The sequence below is a fragment of the Bipolaris zeicola genome (genome assembly GCF_000523435.1).
Source record: "Bipolaris zeicola 26-R-13 unplaced genomic scaffold scaffold_175, whole genome shotgun sequence".
Taxonomy (NCBI): Eukaryota; Fungi; Ascomycota; class Dothideomycetes; order Pleosporales; family Pleosporaceae; genus Bipolaris; species Bipolaris zeicola.
This window is the reverse complement of record NW_006912224.1, coordinates 37370-55968: the sequence shown is the minus strand read 5'-3', so window position 1 is coordinate 55968 and position 18599 is coordinate 37370. Positions and strand designations below refer to the sequence as shown.

Here is an 18599-nt window from a genome sequence, read left to right as displayed (position 1 = left end):
CCCCCCCGTCGCCCGTCCCCCCGACCCCCCCTCGGCCCGCCTGCGCAGCCAATGCAGGTACATTATACGTTGGATGTACGCACTCGACACTTGGATTCACTCACCCACCAGCCCGCTGACGTTCACGGTCGCAACAAATGTCGTGCGCCGTGGGTCGCCGGCCATGGCATGGGTCAGCGGTGGCATGTGCTGCGGAACTCAGCTTGAAACCTTCCGTCCAGGGTTTCATCCCTACAGACTCTGCCCTAATGTTTGCGTGGCCTCTGTCATTTTGTGCCTTGGGCCTTTTCTTTCTTTCGCTGCCTGCTTGCCTGCCTGCCTGCTTGCCTGCTTGCCTAGACGGCGGCACTACCTCCTGAGACAAACTGTACTTTGTGCTGTAACATAGTCGTCGGCCTGCCAGGGGCGAGAGCTAGGCATAACCTTTCGCCTACTGGACCGTCCGCCCCGTCCCAGAATAGCCCCAGCCTACCACGACAGTGCCCTGAATGTTGCCCTGGCACTGGCACCTGGATTACCCTTTGGCTGCCTGTGGTTGCCCATGGTGTGGTGCAGAGCACGTGAGACCCTTCACCTGCTCACCAGCGCCCCAGCCAATGCCTTGCCGTGTCCTAATGTTTTGCCCGCGCTCTTGCGACTCTCAATAAAACACCACGCTTCATTTACTCGCTCTGCCTTCCCCACTAACGGCCTTTGTTTCGCCCATCAGGGGCAGAGTCTAGAGCTTTCCACTCCACGTGGCAGCCGTCTCCCATTTGCATTTGCATTTACTGCCTACATTTGGCCTTTGCATTGGCATTGCCATGGCCCGTCTGCATAACCCAACCCTCTCACTCTCTTCACCACTCCTATACATAGCAAGTGTGAGCTTTGCTTATGCGACCGCCACGGCGTCTCGCTCCACATTGCTTTTGGCGAGTTGCCGCAACATGTCAGTTTGCTTCATTTCCCTCAATGTCCTGCTGCTGCCACACTCGTCATCAACCACGCCCGACGCCCGGCTTCGGCCTTTGCTTCTTTGCCGCTCGCTCCCCCGTGCTGCCGTCTATGATGCGCATCATTGCGTCTTCCCACTGCTCAATTCAATTCCAAACTTGGCACACGCTGCTGCAGAGCCAAGATGATCCTCACAATCCCACCAGACACGATTCTTCTTGCTGGAAACATTGCCTTGTCCCCCTACGCCTTCCCGGTGTGATGTAGTCGATTGATGTGCTCTAGCTGCGGGGCGATCAATCTGGTGCCATGTCGGATCGACCAGACCCTGCCGCCAGAGGCCCAAGCCGTTAACCGTCACTGCTCCACCCTCAGCTGCAAACACCCCTCTGCCCCCGCGACCACCACGCGAAACTTCGCTGGGCCCAGGGTATGGGCTAAACACTTTGCTCAAGACCATCTCTCGAGGAAATTATTCCTATCCACCTCAATCATGCCGCCAAAGTCAAACTTCAAGCGGGCCATGCCCCAGACACAGCCGTCCATGCTGGCGTCGCTGCGCACCACGCAGCTCGTGGGCGACTCAAAGGCCGTACTACCTGCAGGTACGAACTGCCCAGTTCATGGGCTCACTCGTCTGACCATGACTTGCAGAGCTCATCAACACCATCCTCGACTATCTGCCCGTCGCCGACATGTTCAACTTTGCGCGCACCTCGAGACGTATGCGCGAGATGGTATACGACGACACACGATGGCAGCAAAGACTGAGGAGTATGGGTTGCTGGAACGAAGCAGAGGCCAAGCAGAGGTTTGACGAGGCCATGAAGAAGAAGTTGCAGGCACAAAAAGCAGAGGATGCACGTATTGCAGGCGTTGTACCCAATGGTAGCACCAGCTCCATGGCACCGGGCAACGACCACGTGGGCAACACCAGCATGACTCTCTTTGATGCTGCCATAGAGGAGGACATGCTGCGCAAGTCCCAGGACCACCAAGGCCGACCCCGCTCCACGACGCTCGACAAAGGCTTCAACGACATGACCCTGTCGCCATCTGGAACACTAGCCCCAAGCTCCTACATCGTTGACCCACAAGCTGCCGTCAAAGTACTGGCGAACGTGCGTTCAATACGTGGCATGGCACGACAAGAGTATGGAAAAGTCTATGGCGCATTGGCTCCCTTTTACTACGACATTGAGAGGTCGCGAAGTCATGCCGACCCCATATTATTTCGAACGTACCGTGATCCGGAGCAGCAAGCCCAGATGCTTGCCCAGCTCAAGGTATTTGCAAAGAGCGACTATGCTCAAGGCTGGCATCAGCGTGAGGAAAAGCTCGATACAATGACTGGCATCTTTGAAAACGCCGTGCTTCGCGAGTTCGAGCAAGGCTACGCCGAAAAGGACTTTGATGGCCGCATGAAGCGGTTTGCATCAGTCTTGATAACATTGAATGGCGGTGCAGCATGTCTAGACTCTTTTATCCACAATCACCCGTTGATGTTGGACAAGGAGAGGCTCGGAGATCCATCCGATTGTTTGCAAGGTGATGAGGTGACTTTGAAGCCGTCGCATGAATTTTTCAAGGGCCTAGCTACCGAGCTCAATAACGAGGCCGCCATCATTGATCGTGTTTTTCCGCCTACGGTTGACGTTCTACAGACCTTTTTAGAGCGTGTTGCAGACGACGTCATTGCAGAGTACCTCACAACTCTTTTTGACCAGGCTCATGACGTGAGCATCGAAGCCTATTTGAAAACTGTCGCTGGCATTTTCGACCAAGCGCTGCAGCTTGCAGTATCCCTCCATCCCACAAAGGCCTCCAAGCCTGATTTTCAGCAAGAGGCGATTCGCATTATAACGCGGTGTTTTGAGCCCCATGTCGATCTGTACTTGCAAGAGGAGTTGGATTATTTCAAACGCAAGTCGGCGGCAGAGGTTGATGTGTGGGAGAAGCGACTGCTAGAAGAAGAGCTAACTACTGAGACTCGGTTCATGGCAAATGTGAACCGGAAAGCTGTCAAACAAGATTTTCTGTCGTCGTTCAAGAAGGTAGTCATGATGCCCGTCAATGTGCTACCCACCATGGGCGGCTCGGGTTCGAGTAAACCGAACGCAAATAGAAATAGCACCTTGGATCCGACCTCGAGAAGTGGCACTCCTATCCCTGGCGATGGGACCTCAACCCCACGAATGGACGCCCCGACGAGTGAACTTGCTGCCAAGGCGGCCATTATGAACTCGCGGTTAGAAGGAATTCGATCACTTTTCAGCATCGAGGTTGCCCTCAATCTGACGCACATGGCCAAGGCTAGTCTCGAACGCGCTGCTCGATTTGTCCGGCTTGGCGGCCAGTCTGGTGAAGAGGCGAAAGAACAGTCGGAACAGATTTTCATTCACCTTGTCCAGATTCTCGGCAACCGGCATATGAAATTAGGGTTCGACAAGGCTGTCAGCCACCTGGCGGATTACAAGCCGAGAGAGGTGGCGGACCACAGCCAAGAAGGAGTTGCGCCACTCGTGGCTTTCCTGGAGCTTGTCAATGTCGGAGACCTTATACAGCAGATGGTCGAAGTCTTCTATCTCCAGGAGCTTGTTGCTGCCAACCTCACAGATCGGGATGATTTCCTTAGCCTGGCAGCAAAAGAGAAGAAGCGGTTTGAGGCACAACTTGATGAGAGCGTAGCTGCAGGTCTCAACAAAGGTATTGATGTGCTGATGGACGAGGTCGAGTACCTTTGTGGTACGACGCAGGACCCGACCGATTTCAACCCTCCGATTGGGCCCAATGGTGTGGTAGAGATGTCGGACATTGGGCCGAGTCAAACAGCACTCAAGATTGTGGAAGTTGTGTCGTCGCACACGAGCATGCTCATTGGCAGCACAGACAAGAACGTGCTTGATGTGTTCAACCAGGAAGTAGGTGTGCGCCTGTTCACTGCTCTTTGCAAACATTTGAAGCGGCAGAGAATCAGTGTGGATGGCGCCATCAAGCTCATTAGGTAAGGTAGCACCTGGCTCTGGATACCAACGGAGCGTCTACTGACTATCTGCAGCGACATGAATGCATACAACACGTACATTGTCTCTCTGCGTAACAAGCCGCTCATCCAGTACTTTGCTGCGCTGCGTGAGCTCTCACAGATATATCTGATTGACGCGAAGCAAGCCAAAGAGATTGCTACCATCATTGCAGACACAGACCGGTATCACGGCATCTTCCGAGCGGAGGAGGTGTATGAGTTTGCAGAGAGAAGAGCGGACTGGTATCAAATCAAAAGCGCAGTAGAGAAGCAAATGTACGGAGTCGGCTGCTTGGTCATGTGAGGACTACCGGGTTGAGCGAGTGGCGCAGGCTGAGAAGCAGAAGAGATGCAGGACTACCGCTTTTGGACGAGTATGTATGCAGTCTGCCGCTAGGGCAAGTGGTGGGAGAGAGAGAGAAGTAAAAATCCAAGTCGTTTGTTTGGTGTGTATGTGTATGTGTTTACGAGGACAAGTAATGCATGTGTATAGGCAGTCAATAACTATATGCGATGACTGGCGGATGGGATGGATGTAAGCATGTGTTGGCTGGGTGAGTGAAGGCGATGGCGCGGCAGTGTTTGGGGTTCCCCAGCCTCCTCCTCCTCCTCCAAGGTCGGGCCGTACCTGACTAGACCGCGCCCGTGCATGTACGTCTTCACACCTCATCGCGCATGCCTCGATTGTCGCAGTCTGCCCTAGTGCCAGCCTCAGTATCCGGCAAACCTCTGCGACGGTGTCCTCTGCTGCATCTCCGGCTTCTGCGTATACACAAGCTGCATTCAACGCCCCTGTGCCACTCATCTGCTGCCCGTGACTGGACCCCGCCACGAGTCGTCGGCACAACGGGACCGCTCTAGAGGCTGCGAAGTGTTTGGCTGCACCCTGGCTGCTGTCTCTTAGCTGTCTCTCAGTCTGGGCCGCGACCACAATAGTTGCTTGCTGGGTGAGAGCCTGCTGGCGACGCTTTGGCTCCCCAACGACGCCCTGTGTAGACCTGCTGCGCCTATTGCGCGAGCCTTCCTCTCACACGCTCCGGTTTCTGCATCTTGCAATAACTGACCGTGCTTCCCGCCCATCGACCTTGTAGTTGCGACTCTCACTACTCCGAGCAAACACCACAGCCATGTCGGGTAAGCATCCGCTCGCAGTCTGCCACGCGCTCACGGCCGCATGCTAACATGGCGCATCAGACCCTCTCCCCGCAGAGGTCGAGGCCTCGTACTCGGTCATCATTGACGACATCCTTCGCGCGAGCGATATAAATACCATTTCTGCGAAGCGCATACGAAAGGGCCTACAGGAAAGAGTCGGCGAGGACCTGTCGCATCAAAAGGAACAAATCACCACGCTCATCATGCTGCGCTTCGACAAGTTCAACAGTGAGCAGAACGGCGGCTCTGATGTCTCGGAGCCCACACATACGGTCGCAAATGGCACAAAGACATCCAACGGCGATACATCAGACATGTCCAACCACAAGCGATCGCCGCCCGATGACGAGTCTGTGCTGTCGGGGCCTGACGAGAACCCGCCGCCCAAGAAGAAGAACAAGAAGACCAAAGTGAAAGATGAGGATGGCGACGCGGCATTTGCAGCCAGGTTACAGGCAGAAGAGAATGCGCGCATGGGCAGGGCAACACGGGGCGGAAACACGAAGCGGAAAGCGCCCGCGCCAAAGAAGAAGGCCAAGAAGAAGAGCGCAAACAAGGTCAAAGACGACGACGACAGCGACGTTGGCTCAGGCAGTGGAGGCGAAAAGAAGAGCCCAAGTCGGAAAGGAGGCTTCCACGTCAGTTTTTTTCTCCACCTCATCTACCTTTTTTTTCACGTTTCGCGAAACCAAAAGACCTCTGATCCATACTGACTCCAATTTTTTGTTGTTTACAGAAACCAATGGCCCTCTCTCCAGCCCTGTCCGAACTCCTCGGCGAAACACAACTCTCGCGGCCCCAGACGGTCAAGAAGATTTGGGAATACGTTAAAGCGCGTGACTTGCAAGATCCCAATGATAAGCGCCAGATTCGCTGCGATGATGCTATGCGTGCTGTCTTCAAGCAAGACCGTGTTCACATGTTTACCATGAACAAGATTCTTAATCAGAACTTGTATGCTGTGGATGAGGTGGTGAATTAAAAAGGGTTAGTAGTAGTTTGCTTAGGGGGGAGGGTGTCAAGCTAAAAGAAAAAGCTACATTACAAGACTATTTACTTAGTCTAATGCTTTCCCCCCTTTTTTTTCTGTCCATTCTTCGTCGTTTTTTTTCGTTGGGGATTTCTCACCTTGGATTAATTTTTTTGCAAGTAGCATGGCGTATTCACGGTAAGAATGGTTTTTTTCTTTCTTTCAGCGCGCATTCTTTTTCATATTTTTGTGTGTGTTCCCAAGCAGAGGAGGAGGTTTGCGAAAGGAGAAGGGGGGGGGGGGGGGGAAATAGTCAAAGGGAGAGTGTTTGGTGATTACTTCGATTCAGAAAAAAATTCAAATAACATACATTATATAACTAGCATTACATACAACATATACTGAGGCGGAAAAAAAGGTGGGGGGATTGGGAATTGGCAAATGCAATTGTTGGCACGATAAAGGTGCACGTGGTGAATCAACTTGCAGCTGCAAATACTATAGTGAGGAAGCGGATTGATTGATTGTATCTGTTATCGTGTTGAGTATCTACAGTACCTCCGCGCACGGGCCAATAGGTGGTGACGACGCCTTTGCCAGTGCTCGTGTCGACCAATCAGTGTCGCGGATCAGTAGGACTCAAAGTCGAGTCCTAATTGATTCCAACAGCAATGGCGAATACGCAAGGTAGGGCTGGGAGGGAGGGGGGGAAATAAGTGAAGGAAGGAAAGGGGGAAAGGGTAGTAGTTTAGGGGATACAAAGCAGCATGAAAGCTAGCTATTTTTCTTTCAAGTCAGTTGTATGGGTCCCTTTTGAGCGAGCGAAATGAAATGGGTTTTTTTTTTAGAAAAAAATCAAGTAATTGAATATGCGTGATGTTGTTTGGGGAATGTGTGAGATAGTGCAATATATCACAGTACTTTTCACTAGAGAAGAAATAGAGAGAGAGAGAAAAAAGGGAGGCAGATGTTACGACATATGGCATGAATTCATACCACTCATACTCAAGTTTAAAAAACCCATTACAACTGATGCAAAAAAAAGAGAGAGAGAGAGGTAAAGAAAAGAGGTATCCAATAATCCACACATAGTAACTCCAGCAGTCTCCGTCTCCTCCCCCCAGAAAACAAGAACTAAGAAAAAAAAGATGTTACAGTTTTAGTAATTTACACATTGGCTGCATGGTCTTCTTCTTCTTCTAGTTCCGTTCAATCTCGTCTCTCCCACTTTCAAAAAAACACGCTAGAAGCCTTCTGGGAGCTGCAACTGAAACGCAGCGGTGTCGTCGTCATCTTCCTCCTCCTCCTCGGCGAGCGCAATATTTCCATGCAACTGATTGCTAAAGTTCTTGGTCCACGCGTCGTCGTCTTCATCGTCGGAACGCGCGAGCAGCAACAACTCCATTTCGCGCTCAAAGTCTTCGGCGGTACGACGAGGCTGCTCGTCCTCTGCGGATGAAACCAGCGTAGCGTTGGTAGAGGTGGAGCTGCAGCGAGAAATGGGGCCTCGAGAGCGGCCGGTAGAAGCACTGGTGCTCGCGCTGCGCACATGGCTGGTCGAGACGGGGCGGGCCATGGCAGAGAATGGCGCGGGTTTGGTGACGTTGGAGAGGGGTTTGCGCGCTGCTGCTGGAGCGGTACGTCCAGCACGACCTTGAGCATAGCCAATGGTGTTCTTGGACACTACTGAAGCCGAGACCTGGCGAGAGGATGCCATCTCTGTGGGCGTCTTTGCTCCTTTCCTGCCAAAAACAGGTCCAGTTGGTACGCGCGATTTGGCGGCTGCAGTAGGAGCAGCATAGCTAGGCTTCGAGGTTGGGAGAAGCGCAGCTGCTGCAGATCGGGCGCGTATAGTCGACGGTCCAGTTGGAGCCTTTCTAAGCGCAGAAACAGACGTTGCTGTTTTGGGCGCTGCCTCTTTCTTCGGTTCCTTCATCCCATAATATTCCCTCATCTCAGCGTCGTCCTTGGCCATTTGGGATGCAAAGAGCTTCTCAAAATGCTCGTCGCGCTGCTTGCGGCCCTTTTGGAGTTCCTCCTCAAACTTCCGCTGCTCGTGCGTGCGTCCGTCGTCTTCAATGGGGTTGTGGTAGGCCTGCCAGATGCCGCGCACCATGTCCTGGTTGTTGATCTTGGGAATAGTCCAGTTCCTGGGGAGGTACTCGTCCATGTCATCCTCAAGCGGAATCTCCTTGGGAGGCATGTACTCGACTTCGGGCACATCATCTTCAGACTCGTTGGCGACTTCAGGCTGGTGGACCTTGACTTTTGGACGACGAAGACGCGGACTGAGCTTCTGCGTCTTTGCAGACAAAGGCGCTGGCGTCGCAAAGGCTCTGGATTTAGCATTGGTCGTTTTCATGCCCAGCGGCGCACGCGTACGGGGTCCTAGATGTGTGAGTTTGGGTGAATGCATTACGCGGCTATTCCGTCATACCGGCTGGAGTAACAAAGGCATTCTGGTCGACTTTTCCACCCTTGCCGCCTGTGAATAATTCGGCTCCTTTGCCTTGAGTTTGCAGAATCGATTTCGCGCCTTTGGTCACGGCATTTTCGTCGTTGAGCGGGATCTTGAAGGGCGTCTTGGGGGCTTTGTTTCCTGGTGTTTTGGCGTTGAATCCCTTGATACCCGCGTTTAGCGACTTTGAACCGCCGGCGGCGTGCAAATGGCGGACGGCATTTTCCTGGTCGTTTGCTGCGAGAGTCGCCATGGCGGTGGTTACATTGAGCGAGTCGTGTGGGGTGCGGCGGGCGGCGGGCGGGGGTTGGTGGAGGGAGATAGTGTCGGGGCGGGTACTTGTGTGTTTACTGGCGGTTGCTGGGGCGGCGGCGGCCAAAGAGGGTCTGGGCTGGCAAAAGGGTCCGGGCGGAGGTAGTCCCTTTCGGCAGCGCTTGCCCGCATTGTCAGCTTGCACACCTCAACTGCAAGGCACATTTCTCAGACATCCACGACAACACACCTGCTCCGCTTCATTCCACTATATAAGCTGCTGACCTCTCCACCGTCTCCGTAGCACCACACCACAAACACTCCTTCTTCCCATTCACACTCTACACACCGCCCGCCACCATGGATCAGATCAAGAAGGTGAGTCGACGCATACCCCGCCAATGCCCCTTCCCACCATGCCCAACCCTACCTCTGGTTGACGCCACATTCCACGCCTGTCACACCTCAAACGGGGAACATACGCTAACATGGCCTTTTTGCACAGCGCATGGAAGCTCTCCGCGTCGAGGCGGATGAGAGCAGCGCCCGCGCTGAGGAGCTCAAGGCCAGGGTCAAGCAGCTCGAGGCCGAGACGACACAGAAGGAGCAGGAGATCACCTCGTTGACGCACAAGAACTCTGTGCTCGAGAGCGAGGTTGAGAAGCTTGAGGGGCAAGTCAAGATCCACAAGGACGAAGCTGGTGCAGGCGCTCAAGCCGGCACTCAAGCCGAGAGCCTCCAGCGCAAGATTCAAGTTCTCGAGGAAGAAGCTGAGGAGTCGGACAGGACGATCCGCGAGCTCAATGAGAAGTACGATTGCTCTCTTTTCCATCCCTTCCGATGGATGGCCTTCTGCCATTACCACTGCCACCACTACTCACCCCCCCTGATCTGCGTGTACTGACTCGCTACCCCTCTTAGGCTCCGCCAAACCGACGTCAAGTCCGGCCACTACGAACGCAAAGTCCAGGCTCTCGAGCAATCCCGCGACCAGTGGGAATCCAAGTATGAGGAGATGGCCAAGAAGTACGCCGACACCAAGAAGGAGCTTGACGACTTCGTCAAGGAGATTGGAAACATCTAAGCTGGTTTTTCTTGTTGTTGCGCCCTTGCGACTGTATTCAAATAGGAAACAAGGTGCTTTAGCTTACCGTGGGACCGTCGAGATAGAGGCAGATTTCACACACATGACATTCGCGTACAAACCCCCTACACTACTACTACTATACAACTGTTTCTTTTCTGCGGCTGCTTGCTGGGCGGGCCTGTTCGCCTTTTGTAATCCCTGAGCAAATACAACGTTGGTGGTTCCCGCCAGACATACCGTAATACCCCCTTTAGAATCACCCAGTGCGTCGGCCGCCGTGCATGATGTGAGATGTGTACTTACTGATGATGGGGGGGGGGGGTGGGTTCTAATGACCCCCCTGGATAATATGAGCCGCGGACATGCCGGGATGGGAATTGTGTCAGATGTTTGTGCTTTATTGAGCAAATTGAACAAAGTTATGAAGGGTGGGGGGGGGAAGAGGGGGTATCATTTTTGTGTATTCCTGCACAAAGCTCTCGAAAGCTCTACCTACCACCAGCGTAAACGCTCACACAAGACAATGCAGAAAGAGAGAGAAATATCATGCCGCGTGTCGACTAATTTTTGTTGGTCCTCGCCTCCTTTTGCTTCCTCTTCTTCATACCCTGCTTGATGCGCTCCGCCTTTCTCTCCGTCTTAGTCTCGTACCTAAACTTTTTCTTCTTCTTCTTGGGCTTATCGCTATTCTTTGGCCACGCTTTCGTCCACACCTTTTTCTTGTTGCTGCTGTTTGCCTCTGCATCTGCGGCCTCTTGTGCTTTCTTCTTGGCCTCCTCGTCGTGCTCGTCGTCTTCGCCTGGCCGCGAGAAGCCAGACTTGGATATGTTTACGGATTCCATGGTGACGGTTGTGTATTTGTCTTCGTCAATGTACTCGTCTTCTTGGTTGATGGGTTCTGGTTCTTGGAATCCTGTGAATTCTTCTTCGTTACCGTCTTTGTTGTCGTCGTCATTGTCGGAGTCCGAGTCCGAGTCGGCGGAGCTGAGGTCGCCGTTTGCTTGCTTGACTAGTCGGTTTACTTCTTCGACGTGTTTTTCTAGTTCGGCTTTGCGCTCGGCTCGGAGCTATTGTAGCATGTATTAGTTGCTTGTTACATTGTATATGCTGAGGATGCTGAGCGCTGCAAGTAATGCTGCTCTTGCGCTTTTCCAAACCACCAAAAAAGTCGAACACATACTTCTCGCCTAAGCCTCAACTTCTCCTCCTTCTCGCGCTTCGCATTTTCCTCCTGGGCGTGTTTCTTTCGCTCGAGCTTGCGCTTGTGAAACCCGGTCAAGTACTCTTCGCGCGCCGCAAAGTTGAATTCGATTGTTTCGGGCGCGGTGACGGCGAGCTTGCGTTTCTTGTTGGGCGGGCCCATGATTGCGTCGAGGGTTACCAGAAATTGGCAGGACCTTGTGGAGACCAGGCTGCAGGGCGAATGGTGCTGGGATGGTGCTGTCGCGTTGTATTGCGACAGGCGGGAAAAGTGGTTGCGGAGTTTGCCAAAAATTACCTGCATGGCAGGGATCTGGTAGTAGGTATTAGGTAGTCTGGGTGGAGCCGAGGCTGGTCCCTACCCTACCTAGATTTAGACCAAGACAGCATTATTACCACCACCACGATGGTGACAGGCTCGATGAAATTATTGTGATTAGATTATCTACATCAGTAGTGGTCATGACTCTCGTTTCTCATTGATTGTGAGTATTGCGCTCAACGCAAAATAATAAGTCGAAGCTAGAAAGACATCAATCGTGAACATAGAAGCTAGAACACCAGTTGGCCTGACTGGACACACCAGAAGACGTTCACATCGTCCATACATAGCATGTAGCCAGCTGGGACTATCCCCTCGTTCTATGCATCAATTTTTTTATCTTCTGAGTCATGGATACCAAGTATCTTCCTCCTCCATGAAAGTGACTCGAGATGTTTCTTCGCCTTGTGCGTGAGACACAATGCCGGATCAACACTCTGAAGGCCAGGCTCGCCGAACATAGCGAGAACCATCAAGCCCAGAAACGAGTGGTACATGTCCGGCGGGTCTCCAGTAACCTTGCCAAAGCCTCCGACAGCATGCTGTGTCTTGTCCAGCAACCACTTCCTGATGGGTTGCGAATCCACGATGTCGAGGTGACCAAGCAGCTGCAAAGGTGTGCATGTCCAGTAGGCATAGCATGTATCGGCAGTTTTGTTGCACCTTCCGTTGACACCAACCCATTGCAGGTCGAAGTGAACGTTAGGTCTTACTTTGGAGTCCTCGTTAGCCTGCGTAGATGGATACGAGCCCAACTTTACAAAAGAGTGCGCGTCGTGACAAGTTTCTGCAGAATCGGTCTCGTCTTCCATAGTGTCTATGCCGTCCTCCTCGTCCAGAGTCAGAGTTTGTCGAGACACAAGCCAATGTAAAGTATTTTGGACGTTGGACACTCCGCGGATAACACCATCGGGCTTTTGCGAGGACGGTAACGGTAGGCGGTTCAGAAAGGCAAGTGCAGCAATGGCGCAGCAGGTAAATCCGGCATGTGCTTCATGATAGGGCGCTTCGGAAATGCCTCCGTCGTAGCATTCCGATGCGCGAACGCATGTAACAAAGGCGTCAACATCGATGTCTGGGATGCCTTCGCATGGCCCTTCAAGATCGCCGCGTAGCATCCATCGAATGGCCGTGGCCATGTATCCGAACCTTGAGTCGTTGCCACCATGCACATAGCCACCCTCGCCGAGCGTCTCACCAAAGCTGCCCTCTGGTCTTTGCATCTGGACCAACCACGCCAAGATTTCTTTCCTCTTGACCTTTTCCAGATCATCGCCGAGAACAATCAACGTTAGGAGTGCAAAGAAGGTTCCCGGGATATGGGCAGGGTCCCAGATTTTGTTATCGTCATTTCTGAGCCTGCCGTAGTTTGACCCTGGCCATGGGCGGAAACCGCCCTCTGGCAATTGGCAGCCATAGACCCAATCGATGTGCCCTTGACGCTCCTCGGGAGACAGGGCGGCGTCTAGATCGCCCAGGATATCGAGGGCAGAGACGGTGAAGAGGGCAAGCAGCATGCGGTTGGAGTCATTGCTGGTGTAGAAATGGGGCAGCAGCGTCTTGAGGTTTCTGCGCCAGTACTTGATGTGGCGGGCATAGTTGAGTTGTGTGCTGTCGAGGGCAGAAGGAGCCATGATGGAGACGTGCTGGGTTGAACCCGGCGTCTTTGCCGAGCGAGGTGCTGGTGCCCCTGTGCAGCCTGCGAGTGTGATGGCTGCGGGGCTGTGGTTGCAAGCCAAGGCGGATGCGTGTGTGGGTGTGTGTGTGTATCTCTGCAAGGCTGAGAAGGATCAAGAGGGCAAGTGCAACACCAAACTCGGCCCGTAGCGTGCACGCTCCCACACTCTCACACACACGCAAGCCACCTGAGGCTAATCAGTCAACTGTCGGGCAGGCGCTGGATGCAGACTGGACTTGGTGAGTAGTAGTAGTACTACTACTATTACTGGCGTGGTTGTTGTTGTGGTTGTGGCGGTGGTGTTGGGGCTGATGGGGGTGTGGATGGTGCTAGTAAGTAGTACTGTATGTACGCAGCCGTGTATGTAGGCAGGAGTACATACTTAGTGTACTGTACTTACCATGGCCTCTACCAGTAGTAGGGCAGTGCAGTGCAGTGCAGCGCAGTGCTGCATACGTAGTACGTACTGGGACGGTAGTCATCATCAGCAGCGGGCTGACCAGGCCCTAGCCGATGCAGGGGCAGAAGCGTTAGGAGTCGGTCCATTGACGACGACTGTACGAGTATGTAGGTATTTTTACCATTGGCCATGGCGACTAAAGGCCAAATATCGGGCAAAAAACCCTGGCTGGGCAGAGGCTGTTTGGCTGCTGGGCTGCCTGAGCCAGCCCTGTCACGAACAAAGGCTGCAGGGGTGTGGGATGCGACATCAGCTCTGCCACAGCGGCCGGCCTGCAAAAACCCCTCCTGAGGCGGCTGCGTGGTACCCTATTATCCTATGTAACTTCACTCAGCCTGGCTTCTGCCCTCGCCCATCACGCGCACCTTGCCCCTTCTAGTCGTCACTCTTTCTCTGCCTGGGCCCTCCGCCAGCAGAAACGCCGCCGAAACGTCTGAGGCCGCGCAACTTTCTGCCATACATCACCGGGTCCGCGCTTGCGTGTTCCTTCCCCAGGCCTATCTTCTCCACGCTCACTACGGCCGTTGACCGACCACCCACCAACAACCCAATCTTTTCTTTTCTCATACACCTCCTCCCTCCAGAGTAATCACGAGTCGAGTGCTGCCTGCTTGCAAGCTGCCGCCATGAGTACCGGCTTCGCTGCGTCATTCTGGTCTAGCGACTATGCCGGAGGTATGCCCTGACGTCCGCTCCCAACACCGCCCCGCCTGTGCTGACCTTGCAGGCTTGGGTGTTCTTTTTGGAAAGCTCCAGCAGGGAGTCCAAGAGAACCAGCAGATTCTGACCGTTGCCCGCATGCGAGCCGATGCCGAAGAGGTCTACGGAAACTCGCTGGCTGCCATTACACCAGCCACTGAGCGCATAGCCGGAGGCTTCAGTAGAGATGAGGGCGCAAGTGTGCGAAAGGTGCGTGTGACACAGTACCTGCCTATGCCCGACCGCTGACCGTTGACCGCTGACCCCCACCAGGCCTACGAAGGCGTGCGCACCGAGATGGAGGCAGCTGCCGCAAACCACAAGAAGATTGCGTCCAACATCCGAGAGCTGGTTGTGAATCCCTTTGGCCGCTGGTGCGAGGCGCATGCTGCCCGTGTCCAGAACTCCCAAGACGACCTACAATCGCGCATCAAGATCCACGACCGCCAGGCCGATGCCGTCCGCAAGTTCCGCTCACAATACTACAACAAATGCCGTCTAGTCGAGGATCTGGAGGAGGAGGATAAGCTCGCTTTTCAGGACCCCCAGAGTGAAGCTGCGCAGAGCCCCAAGGTCAAGGTACCTACCATCAAGATGTCTGAGCCCGAGGACGAGGAAGAGGAGCCCATCGATCTGGGCGACGAGACATACCAGCCCGATCAAGTCAAGAAGATCCTCACACATATGCTCGACAACATCAAACTCGGCGAGGTCAAAGTTCCCATCCTGGGCACCTACCAGAATTGCTCAACTGGTGCCGACATCACTGAGTACATCCAAAAGCACATGGGTGCTACTACCGTCAGCTACGCTGAGCGCATCGGTCAAGATATGGTTGCCCATGGCTTCCTGCGCCTGGTTGGCAACGTTGGCAACACGTTCGCCAACAGCTCTAGAATGAACTACCAGTGGAAAACCAAGGCTTTCCAGATTACCGGATTGCCTGAGAAGAAGCAACCCATGGCACGCTCCTCCACTACCATGTCGAACTCATCGGTCGATAGCATTTCCGTCGATACTCCTGTCGGAACTGTGCAAGAGTACCTACAGGGATGGAACCCGCTCAACAACCAATACCCAAATGAAACACCGGCAGAGAGATTGAGGCGAGAGGCTCGTGAAGCTGACGAGCGATACAAGGCCTCGGTGAAGAAGCTCGACTCCTTGAGGTGTAATTTGGAGGAGGCAATGGTGGATCATCTCAAGTTCATGGAGCGCTGCGAGCTGGACAGACTCAAGGCTATCAAGGCGGTTATCCTCGACTTCTCTGGAGCCGTCAGCAACGTCATTCCTAGCTTGCAAAGCACTGTGGACAAGATGATGCTTTTCCAAGAAACGGTGCAGCCACTGGGTGATTTGCGGTACATGCTCGAGAACTACAGGACAGGCCCATTTGTGCCAAAAGTCATGACATACGAGAACTACTATAACTCCGTGGATGGTACGGTCCTTTCTAATCCCATTCTTTATGCGATACTAACAATCACGCAGAGCAAACCTTTGGTGTAGATCTGGAGGCTCGCGCGCGCTCGGACAAGAAGCGTGTGCCAATAATCATCACTACCATACTCACTTTCTTGGACAACCACTACCCTGATCTCGAGGGCGACGAGGCCCGTCGGGGTATCTGGCTAGTCGACGTACCTTTGTCCCAAACTCACACTCTCAGATCTGAGATCAACACTGGCAAAAGATTCCCCGACGAACTGCTTGAGAAGTATGACGTGCCGATTGTTGCTAGCGTCCTCAAGCTCTACCTCCTGGAACTTCCTGGTATGCACTCCATGACATTACTATAGGCTCTTTTACTGATTGCACTAGACTCATTGGTTTCTTCCCATGTTTACGAAATTGTCAAGACCATTTACAGCACTACTGCAACCGACGTCTCTGAAGAGACAAGGATTTCTGTCATTCAGTCAACTCTTGGCCAACTGCGTCTTGCCAACATTGCTACACTGGATGCTATCTGCACACACTTTACCCGTCTTATTGAGCTGACATCGGCTGATGAGACGTATGTCACGGCACTAGCCAATACGCTCGCGCCATGCATCCTTAGGCCCAAGCAAGAGTCAAGTTTGACTATGAATGAACGATACAGTTACCGCCTGGTGCGCGATCTGTTCGCACACAAGGATGCGATTTTCGGAGAGTTGAAGCGCGCAAGCACACTCACTCACTCATCCTCTGGCGCTCAGCGCCCCCGTGCAATCTCTACAGATGAGAGTAACCGACGTGCAAACATGGAGGAGCGGCAACGTGCCATTGCTGCTCAGCGATCACCACGGGCAACCTCACCAGCGCCTGGCTCGCGAGTATCAGGATCTCATCGCCGAGACCGAAGCGCCACACGATTCCCAGTCAATACATCGTCACCTACTGATTCGCGAAAGGCCAATGGAAACCGTGGATCGCTTGAGGTGCCCGGAAGCGACGATAGTTCTACCGGCGAAATAGCTCCTGCTACTACAAACGGTGCCACTGAGGCTGCTCCTGTCGAGCACCCTGCGCCCTCAAGTACCAGGGTACCTTTTCCCCGGAAGACTGCTGGCAGCTTGACGAGAGGCAACAGGGATTCAACCGGTAGCATCAGGAGCGAAGACACAGCGCCTCGAGGCGTTACACTCGAGGACAAACCCATGGACGACTAGTGGTAGTCATGTTCTTGTCTTCAGATGTGTACATATATAAAATCGACACGAGAGTACCTCCTACTTGTATCGCCCGTCACGTCCAGCGACACTCTTGCAGACTCAGCAAAAGACGTGCCTTTGGGCACTGGATGGATACGTGACCGATATTGCAGGGCAGGCTGTGCAACGGACCTACTGACGGCAATCTCCAAAGATTTCACACGTGCGTGAGGAGAGGATAGGCAGGCTTGTCGAGGTATCTAGATGGTTCATGTATAATTTGAGATAGCAAGCGGGTGGAACATGTAGTGTTTTGTATGTGGGATGCGGCACGATTGTCACGAGTCTACACGGCCACGGGAAATATGATTGTACTTACTTTCTGCCTTGGCTGTTAACCATGGTGGTGGCTTGTACCTGGGACTAGCCTGCAGCCTGCACGCTAGCACACCGTTGTTACTTAGACGAGCCTAGACCTCGTCATCGTATGTACTCACATGTCCCGTTCCAAGGCGGAGCAGCATGAAAGCGACATGGGGGGTCAGCTGTGGCTGGGCATCGGCTGCCCAACCTCTGGGGCGCATACTTATCCAATATCTTCCTGTTGATATCCTCAAGCTCTGCTGTCTTTTTTCCGCTTCTCCATCTGCCTCGTTTGCGCGTGCTTTGGTTGTGTTGTGCTCCGTCCGCGTCTTCGATCGGGCAACCCCACGCTCATCGGCCCCCACGAATCACATTGCGATCGCAATCGAAGCTTCCCACTTTTCGACTCTCATCACTGCCAGCGGATTACCTAGTGAAGAGCGAGAAAGGCGCCATGTGTCTTGTCAAAGTTAAGCAAGAAGAGGACCACATAGTCCCGTACCGCGTAGTGCAGCGTGCCCGCTCTCCGCCCCGTCGCCGTGTATCGCGACATTCGCGCGACATTGAACGCCGCTACTCGCGCAGTGAGGTTGTTCGCGACTCACCTCCACGGCCCTCGTCATCCTATATTGCCGTGCCATCGCCAAAACCTCTCCAGATCCCCGCGCCGCAGCCGGTGCCTGTGTTCATCCAGCCTTCTCCACCTCCACCACCACCACCGGCGCCTATGCCTATGCCTGCTCCACCACCGGCGCCAAGCCATATCTCGTCTCACCATACTTCCCATCACGGCGGCGCGCACTACGTCGAGGTCTCTCCGCGATCTAGCATCACCTCTCATACGTCTAGTCTTGACGACCGTAGTGAATATGTGTACCGTGAGCGCGAGGTCCGGCGTGAGCGCCAACGAGCTTACAGCCCTGACAACCCACGCTACGAGCACTACCGATACGTGGAGCCTGCATCGAGCGAGAGCGATCACTACGAGAGATATCAGACGCGAGACCGGAGCAGACAGCGTAGCCGCAGCCGTGCTGGCTATGACGATTCGAGGGGAGGCTATAGAGAAACCACTAACATGAGGGTGTCAATCGGAGAAAATGACGGAAGGCGGAGGAGGGACTACGGTCGGTAATCATCGGTACCATGCTACAGTGAGGGAGAAGTATCCTGTTTGCAAGGCGCGTCTGGCCGATTCAAACGCGCTCATGTTGATGATGCTGAAATAATTATTTGGCAGATACTGTGAATTTGCACATAGTACGTAGTGGCCTGGTTACGATTTAATGACATGCTCCGCTTTGTTCCAAAGCTTTAGTGGCTGTGAGTGAGGTCATTGCTGAGGCGGTTCCTGGATG

The 18599-nt window shown here is 53.6% G+C and overlaps 8 protein-coding genes across 8 annotated transcripts; 5 read left to right on the top strand and 3 right to left on the bottom strand.

Annotated features, from left to right (window-relative positions):
* Window positions 1-1429: 1429 nt before the first annotated feature.
* COCCADRAFT_104602 (uncharacterized protein) lies at window positions 1430-4265 on the top strand (the record flags this gene model as incomplete). The annotated part of the gene is made up of 3 exons (XM_007717350.1): window positions 1430-1541; window positions 1591-3940; window positions 3995-4265. 3 exons carry the CDS (start codon window positions 1430-1432, stop codon window positions 4263-4265), a joined length of 2733 nt encoding a protein of 910 aa, XP_007715540.1.
* An 823-nt stretch (window positions 4266-5088) lies between these two features.
* COCCADRAFT_7744 (uncharacterized protein) lies at window positions 5089-6098 on the top strand (the record flags this gene model as incomplete). The annotated part of the gene is made up of 3 exons (XM_007717335.1): window positions 5089-5095; window positions 5156-5754; window positions 5853-6098. The coding sequence occupies 3 exons, from the start codon at window positions 5089-5091 to the stop codon at window positions 6096-6098; spliced, it is 852 nt and encodes a 283-aa protein (XP_007715525.1).
* A 1231-nt stretch (window positions 6099-7329) lies between these two features.
* COCCADRAFT_28886 (uncharacterized protein) lies at window positions 7330-8797 on the bottom strand (the record flags this gene model as incomplete). The annotated part of the gene is made up of 2 exons (XM_007717339.1): window positions 7330-8474; window positions 8524-8797. The coding sequence occupies 2 exons, from the start codon at window positions 8795-8797 to the stop codon at window positions 7330-7332; spliced, it is 1419 nt and encodes a 472-aa protein (XP_007715529.1).
* A 359-nt stretch (window positions 8798-9156) lies between these two features.
* Window positions 9157-9880, top strand: COCCADRAFT_39570 (uncharacterized protein; the record flags this gene model as incomplete). The annotated part of the gene is made up of 3 exons (XM_007717349.1): window positions 9157-9174; window positions 9302-9606; window positions 9718-9880. 3 exons carry the CDS (start codon window positions 9157-9159, stop codon window positions 9878-9880), a joined length of 486 nt encoding a protein of 161 aa, XP_007715539.1.
* Window positions 9881-10443: 563 nt separating this feature from the next.
* On the bottom strand, window positions 10444-11246 carry COCCADRAFT_39569 (uncharacterized protein; the record flags this gene model as incomplete). Its single annotated transcript, XM_007717348.1, has 2 exons — window positions 10444-10950; window positions 11064-11246. The coding sequence occupies 2 exons, from the start codon at window positions 11244-11246 to the stop codon at window positions 10444-10446; spliced, it is 690 nt and encodes a 229-aa protein (XP_007715538.1).
* A 479-nt stretch (window positions 11247-11725) lies between these two features.
* On the bottom strand, window positions 11726-13039 carry COCCADRAFT_104584 (uncharacterized protein; the record flags this gene model as incomplete). The annotated part of the gene is made up of 1 exon (XM_007717347.1): window positions 11726-13039. One exon carries the CDS (start codon window positions 13037-13039, stop codon window positions 11726-11728), a length of 1314 nt encoding a protein of 437 aa, XP_007715537.1.
* A 1130-nt stretch (window positions 13040-14169) lies between these two features.
* COCCADRAFT_28883 (uncharacterized protein) lies at window positions 14170-16896 on the top strand (the record flags this gene model as incomplete). Its single annotated transcript, XM_007717338.1, has 5 exons — window positions 14170-14218; window positions 14271-14452; window positions 14516-15683; window positions 15734-16015; window positions 16064-16896. 5 exons carry the CDS (start codon window positions 14170-14172, stop codon window positions 16894-16896), a joined length of 2514 nt encoding a protein of 837 aa, XP_007715528.1.
* A 799-nt stretch (window positions 16897-17695) lies between these two features.
* On the top strand, window positions 17696-18376 carry COCCADRAFT_104573 (uncharacterized protein; the record flags this gene model as incomplete). The annotated part of the gene is made up of 1 exon (XM_007717346.1): window positions 17696-18376. One exon carries the CDS (start codon window positions 17696-17698, stop codon window positions 18374-18376), a length of 681 nt encoding a protein of 226 aa, XP_007715536.1.
* Window positions 18377-18599: the final 223 nt, after the last annotated feature.